The sequence below is a fragment of the Anoplopoma fimbria genome, chromosome 16 (assembly GCF_027596085.1).
Source record: "Anoplopoma fimbria isolate UVic2021 breed Golden Eagle Sablefish chromosome 16, Afim_UVic_2022, whole genome shotgun sequence".
In the NCBI taxonomy this organism is placed as follows: domain Eukaryota; kingdom Metazoa; phylum Chordata; class Actinopteri; order Perciformes; family Anoplopomatidae; genus Anoplopoma; species Anoplopoma fimbria.
The window spans coordinates 25,213,353-25,221,049 of record NC_072464.1 but is presented as its reverse complement, the minus strand read 5'-3'; the positions used below and the strand labels follow the sequence as shown (position 1 = coordinate 25,221,049).

Below are 7,697 nucleotides of genomic sequence, written 5' to 3'. Positions count from 1 at the left end.
TATATCTCTATATACTATAGAAAGTATTATTGCAGCGTGTTGCTTTTAAGCGCTCACTATGTGTCGTCTAAACTCAGTGAGACCAAATTTCAACCATACAAACTTGAAATACTATGAAATCTAATTTGTTCTAGATTATGATATTTGAGGCCAAATTATTATTGACTTTTTAACCGCCAGTAAAAACATCATAACATATATTTCTTAAGTGTTTTCATATTTAATGTATGAGGAATGGACAAAAGAGAAATATATTAATATTTGAGACTTACGATGTGGGTTTCAAAGATGTATTTTAGCCTGTGGATGTGTGCGTTTAACAATGCTTGCACAACTTATGTAATGTTACTATTTTTGTGGTTGAGGTCTATATGTTTTAAGATAATATCTATTCTTATTGTAGACCTCCCTTCAAATGAATGTGATGGCAAAAAAATCTATGGAAAAATACATTTAAGACGTATTTTGTGGATTCATTGTTTGCTTTATGTGCATATTGAGTTTTAAAGTCTGGCAGCAGGACCCTTCTTCAAAATTCTGATAATTCTTGCTTTTATTTGTGGCAGTTTCAGGCCGTAAACTAGAGGGTTAATGATTGGGGGAATGATCAGATATTCTAAAGATAAAACATTTGTGATTATTGAACTCATTTTATCAGCCTCAAATCGAGTCAATGACAGCTCGCAGAAGAGAGTGAAAGTGTAGGTCAGAAATGTTATAATATGAGGCAGGCAGGTTTGTAACGCCTTTCCTCTGAATTCAGTTGATTGTCTCCTGCAAACAAGCAGAATTCGTATATATGTGTACAGGACAAAGAACAGGGGGATGAAGATGCTTATCATCGTAAGAAACCGACCTCCTATGTTGTTCAGTGTTGTGTCCACACAGGAGAGCTGAACTACAGGCCAGTTGGTGCAAAAAAGCCTGCTCAATTTATTTCCACACAAAGGCAATTGCATGGCCAGATAAACTACAAAGCCAACAACAAATGCAGGATAAAGCACAGCAAAAATCAAAAGATAACACACCATCTTAAACGTCATTTTACTGTGATAGTGTAAGGGCTGGCAAATGGCCACAAGTCTATCGTAGGCCATGATGCTGAGAAGAGTCAGCTCGTCTCCTCCATAGGTGTAAATAATGTATACTTGAATGAAACATAATGGCCGTGAGATAAAGTGAGTGTCAGACAGAATGTCCATCAGAAACCTGGGGAAGAAACCGGCTGAGCCGTACAGAGAGTTAAAAGACAGACAGCAGATGAAAATATACATGGGCTGATGCAGAGACTTCTCCAGGCAGACTGTCAGAATGATGGCAACGTTAGCAGAGATTATAATCATGTAGATCAACAGACACAGACTGAAGAACAGATATCTGAGGGGCCCGTAGTCTGCAAACAGAGTGAGCTGAAAGTAGAGAGGATTCAGGCTGCTGTTGCTCCTCATGTCTGCAGCAGAGCGAGCTGGAAGAAGAGAAGTGGGAGTGATGGAGAGAAAGGAGAGTGACAACAGATTAAAGATGATGAAAAGGAGTGTTACTATGGATTAAAATGGTCTGAATAAAATGTTCTAGTGAACACTTATTTCAACAAGAGACATAACACAAGCCTACATACATGTAAGTTGCATAAACTGCACCTTTCAAACCTGATAATATTCAGCATAACTAACACGTAGTTCAAAAAGATGTGTTAAAAAAACACACAAGGGTGGAAAAATGTCAGTATCAAAAGGACTAAATGCACAATCAACCAAACATTTGCTATTTTATATTATATTTCAGTTCAATGAATGAAGAAGAAATGCACCAGGTTACCAAGACTCACAGGGGAAATCTTTAGCATTACTCACCGACAGCGTTACAATTGCAATCAACCAGTTTGAAAAGCTTTCACAGTTTCTGGAAGTTGTTCACTTTTGTGTCTTATAAGAGCTGAGAAATCAGTAAATATATCAACATGCATCAACAAAATATACTCGATATAGTGTTTATACAAGTCAGGTGGTCTTTGCAGCTAATACAGTCATAAATGCATTCAGAAAATAGTCTTTGCATCAGTGTAGAAAATACACTGCATCCTCCCCTGATCTAGAGCAGACTGAGGCCGCTGCTGAACCTTTATCTTGTTGTTCTCCTACACTGAGAGCAGCAACCTGTTCACACAGGGTCCACAGGGAGCTCTGGTGTGTCACAAACAGACTACATGTGTTTGACTGTTGTCTTGCTGCGGTATACCCGAGCCCAAACATGCTGATGTATCAATTAAATGGAAGTCAATAAATAACAGTTTAACACTGAACTGACGATAATAACGTTATATCACAGATTAATGCTAGACAAAACACATCATTTAAGAAAGGCTTAAGGCTTTCCTCTTTGATAACTATTATACTTAGGACTGGTTCAGGTTTATAGTTAGGACTGGTTCAGGTTTATAGTTAGGACTGGTTCAGGTTTATAGTTAGGACTGGTTCAGGTTTATAGTTAGGACTGGTTCAGGTTTATAGTTAGGACTGGTTCAGGTTTATAGTTAGGACTGGTTCAGGTTTATAGTTAGGACTGGTTCAGGTTTATAGTTAGAGGCTGGTTCAGGTTTATAGTTAGGACTGGTTCAGGTTTATAGTTAGGACTGGTTCAGGTCTATAGTTAGGACTGGTTCAGGTTCAGGTTTATAGTTAGGACTGGTTCAGGTCTATAGTTAGGACTGGTTCAGGTTTATAGTTAGGACTTGGTCAGGTTTATAGTTGGTGCCGGCTCAGGCTTGCCCTGGACCAGCCCTAGTCATGCTGCTATGGACCTCCTAGGATACACTGAGTTTCTAAACTGAGGTTTCTAAATGTGTCAAGGTTTTTCAGTATTTCAAGTTTTCCATTTTTTTGGTGTTGCACATATTAGAGATCATAGCCTCAGGGAGGCGCTACAGGTCAATGTCTACCAAAAAAACATTGCATTTTCACTGCTTTCAGCATTTTACTGTCAATATTGTGATTATGTATTGTGTAATATGTTTTGTCTATATAAGTTCTGCTGCTAAAATCGTGTATATATGCCGTACTGCAATTCCATTCACAATCACCACATCTGGACCCATAAGAGAGACGACTAAAAGTAAATTGTGGAATTCACTTCCAATGTTAGCGAAGCTGTTTATCCAGTAACAGGCTAATAATAAACCTGTAACAGTTCAGACAAAACAGTGAACATAAGCCTTCTTTTTTACACAATAGTATTTCATGTATCGACAGAACCACATTTTACGTTAAACACCATCCAAGGATGAGGAGTCACTTATCTTCAGTATTATCACAGAAAAAATCAGAAACTAGTCCATTATCAGTGTTGATTCATTACTTAATTTTGGCTTGGAAGAACAAACTTTTGAGGCGTTTTAATGCGTAAATGATCGGATTAAAGAAAGGATGATACAAAATTATTTGTAAATTCATTATTAAATGCACAGTTTTGGGAAAATCTAACTCCAGTCCAGGAGGATTTTAACAGTGTTTTTACTCATGATGGCTGGATATTGCAGAGGTTTACATATAGACACATATCTGTCGTAGGCCATGGCTGACAACAGGAAGAACTCTGAACCAGCCAGAGTGTAATATATAAACCACTGGAAGAGGCAGGCGGAATACGATATGATCTGTTTCTCAGACAAAAAGTCAATCAGAAGCTTTGGGTAGATAGCAGTGCTGTAAAGAACAGAGTTGATCAATAAACCTGCAATAAAAATGTATACAGATATCTGTATTTGTGCACTTTGACGTTCTCACCAAGACATTTAAATCAGCGTTAACTTTGTCAAAAAACAGATTATAGAAATCCGAGTCACTGAATAACATGTCACATGTGCAGGAGAGTATTTTTATTATGTCGGACAGATCTGAGCAGAGACTAGTCCACCCTGGACAGACCCAGATCCGGCTTCACTGCATCCTTCGACCTACAGTCGGAGCGTCAGAGAGAGGAGCTCAGCTTATGGCAGCAGCAGCGTCTCCTCCTCCAGGAGTAGAGCTTCTTGGAGGAGGAGCTTAATATATAAGAGATAACATTAAATTAAAAAAAGTTAACTGAGAGCCTCACTGCATTTTATTTCAATATATTTTATTTTGTGCTTTACATTTCCACCATAAATTGGTGCCTTAAAATTCCCCACATTGCAGGAACTGAAGCGTTGATGCTCAAAATGGGAGATAACAATAATATCATAAAGTCCAATAATGTAAACAGTTTCATAATAATTTCTGCAGTAAGTCTGGATTCTATATTCTTCACACCGAGTTATTGAATACCCATCTGAGGCCGTCCTTTGTTTGTTTGCATGAATATGTGTCAGCTGCTCACTGTAAATGATCAAAGTATACAAATAGTGGTAACATTCAAAAGGTAACAAAAAAATGCTTTCTTTCATTTATTTTATTTTTTTCACAATACAATTCAAAACTATGTTTTTTTATATATTGACAAACCAGACACTGAAAACCAACAGTTGAAGAGAAAACTCTTAAGTATTATTATATGAATTATTAATATTCAACAGCAACAACAATTTGGTTTATGTTGTTTGTGTTTTTCTTAATAGAATTTGACCCAACTTTGCCTCTCAATGGCAGAAGCACAAGCTCCTGCTTTAAAAAATGTTGTCGTTTACTTTAGGACTATTGTAAAATGTAACTAGACCTTTAACTAACACCCACAAACAATGATTCTAACAGAGTTCATGAAAAACAAAAAATTCTGAGTGTCAATAGAATAAAAATGTTCTGTTGGTAAAGTCATCCTGATGAATTGTTCTTTATTAAGTGTTGAAATATCACAACCAATTGTTTTTAATTATTATTATCACATTGTTGGAGTTGATGGTACTGTGGCACATGGCCGCTTCATGCTACATGCTACATGCTAAAGGCTACATGCTACATGCTACATGCTACATGCTACATGCATTACCTACAGGCCACAGTGTAAATGATCTTTTCATCATTTAGGATTGGTGAAACTAGATAGTGAACTACATGGACAGTATTCTGACTGATTTATACAACAAAACGATTAGATTACATTCTGATCTAATGAATTCCAAAGGACATACATGAGGGAGTCTCCAGTATATTCTCTATCTTATTAATGGTCATTGACTGGACAAAAGATTGAGAAACTTCTCCATTACACAGTTTTCCAGAACAATCCACTCAGGTGTTTATAAATTTCTTTCATTTTCAGTCCGTAGATGATCGGATTAAAGAGAGGATGATACAAAATAATTTGTAAACTCAAAATCAAAAGTATAGTTTTGGGAAAATCAGTGTCCAGTCGAGCTATAATAACATCATACGTAATCAAACAAGAGAAGCTGATTAGAACCAGCAGGTGAGGAAAACAGGTCTGTGCAGCTTTGCTCCTGACTTCTCTGCTGCTTCGATAGGTTATTATAAATATCTTTGTGTATGTAAAAACTATGAAGAGCAAAGGGAAGATTACCACATCTACTAACACAATCAAGCCATATATATTCAGTGCTTGTGAGCTCACACAGTGAAGTTTGTGAACCGTGCTGTTGCAAATGATTCCTTTCAAAGTAAAGCTACAGAGTTTTTTATTGGCACTCGGTGGCATTGGCACTGACATCTGTAAAGCAGGCACAACCCAAGCTGAAATCAGGAGGATTTTAACAGTGTTTTTACTCATGATGGCTGGATATTGCAGAGGTTTACATATAGACACATATCTGTCGTAGGCCATGGCTGACAACAGGAAGAACTCTGAACCAGCCAGAGTGTAATATATAAACCACTGGAAGAGGCAGGCGGAATACGATATGATCTGTTTCTCAGACAAAAAGTCAATCAGAAGCTTTGGGTAGATAGCAGTGCTGTAAAGAACAGAGTTGATCAATAAAGCTGCAATAAAAATGTACATAGGCTCATGGAGGTTTTTGTGAATCACTATGAGGCACACAATAGTAGAATTACTGCAGATTATTAGAATAAATGCTGTAAACATGATCACAAAATACAGAAGTCCATATCTGTGCACTTCCACATGCCCACCAAAAGTTATATATGTCACATTAAATTCATTATCCATTAATGATGTCAAAAACAAAATGTTAATGGAAGAACCAGGTACATTACTAGAAGTCTCATACAACCTGCATCAGATGATTGATTCAGTCATCCGTACCTTGATGTGCACTGGCAAACACAGAAACACATCAATTGGAACCTGATTCTGTGGGCTGTTTTTATCAGACTGCTTCAGCCTCCATGGAGCTCATTACGCTCTCCAAAGGAAAAGCTGCCTATGTGTAAACAACTTCTGAAGGCCTGAACTCACAGATATTGTTAGATTCTTTTCTATCCATTTGTGTTAGGACCTCGGTATTTCTAAAACCCTGGTTACCTCAACCCTGACCTTTTAAGATAGCAGCTTTTAACTAGAAAATTCATCTCTTGCAATAAATGCATGTGGATGCTAACAATTGTAATAAGTGGAAAAGCATTGCTGAAAATTTAGGAATGTGAAATTACCATTGGTGCGCTTTTGACTAAAGAGAGGAGAAGTGACTTTATTTCAGAAACAGTATGTTATATAGTCATAGCAAGAGATAAATATGGTTTTGATCCTGTTTAAATTGTGCCATGAATTACACATATGATGTTTGTCAATTTAAAACATTATTCAGTCAACAAAAATGAGTATTGTTTTGTCTTAGTATCATTTAGTTTTGTGTGAAAGTACAGAGTGAACTATGTCTCGCTCAGTGTACGTCACAAACTTTGTGGTTAGCTTGGCTCTTTAGCTAGCTAGCTAACTTAGCTATGTTACAAATGTAACGTTATCTTGCTTGAGAAAACAGATGGAAAAATCGTAGTTTCCAAGAGAGACGGCACTTACGCCACTTTTGGGTGTGTTGTCTAGGAGTACAGCTATGTTTATACTTGCGCTTGTCACTGTAGCGCAATCCTCTGCAGATGGCGTGCATGCTCTGATTTTGAACTGAGGCATGATCTGTTCATTGCATTATTCTCCAAAACACTACGGGGCGTACAAAAAAATGAACTGTGAAGAATCAACAAGACAACGAGTGTAACCGGCAAAACATCATAAACCACCCCAACAATGCCGAGGAGGAAATAGAATCAACTGTAAACTCATATCCTGTGAACAATTTGTTTTGGCTGCAAAATATTTATTTTAATGTCGATTTTCAAGACTTCCTGTTTCTAAAGCATCTAAAAACAATTTGACCTGCTTTATCCCCAAACATGGCATTAGTGTGAATACGTCATTGACTGGCCATCCTCTGTTAGTAACCGTGCTGTTTGAGTTTTTGTTTTTCCAGCAACATGTGCTTTTTGTTTACATTTTGATCATGTGGTGTTGTCATGTGTTTTGAAAAGCCATGGGGCCCTGACTCCACCCTGTCTTTGTTTGTTTTCCCGCCATTTTGTGTGCACACCTGATTTCTGTTTGTGGTGATTGGTTTGTGGGTATTTAAGCCCGGTGTGCCTTGGAGTCTCTGCCAGATCGTGCCAGTTAATACCTGAGCCTTTCCAGCGTTCCCTAAACCTTGTTATATTCTGTCTGCCTGTGATTTTTGACCTTTGCCTGATTTTGACCTGCCCTGTTTGGATTTTGGATTTTGGATACCTTTGCCTTGGACTCTGTTCTGACTTTTTGGATTT

The 7,697-nt window shown here is 37.5% G+C and overlaps 2 protein-coding genes across 2 annotated transcripts; both read right to left on the bottom strand.

The window, feature by feature from the left end:
• Nucleotides 1-503: 503 nt before the first annotated feature.
• LOC129105066 (olfactory receptor 10A3-like) lies at nucleotides 504-1,448 on the bottom strand. The gene has a single exon (XM_054615942.1). It carries the CDS (start codon nucleotides 1,446-1,448, stop codon nucleotides 504-506), a length of 945 nt encoding a protein of 314 aa, XP_054471917.1.
• Nucleotides 1,449-5,175: 3,727 nt separating this feature from the next.
• Nucleotides 5,176-6,096, bottom strand: LOC129104225 (olfactory receptor 13C2-like). The gene has a single exon (XM_054614802.1). It carries the CDS (start codon nucleotides 6,094-6,096, stop codon nucleotides 5,176-5,178), a length of 921 nt encoding a protein of 306 aa, XP_054470777.1.
• Nucleotides 6,097-7,697: the final 1,601 nt, after the last annotated feature.

Coding starts and splice junctions, on each gene's coding strand:
- LOC129105066 (XM_054615942.1), bottom strand. CDS start 1,448: ATGAGGAGCAACAGCAGCCTGAATCCTCTCTACTTTCAGCTCACTCTG.
- LOC129104225 (XM_054614802.1), bottom strand. CDS start 6,096: ATGGATAATGAATTTAATGTGACATATATAACTTTTGGTGGGCATGTG.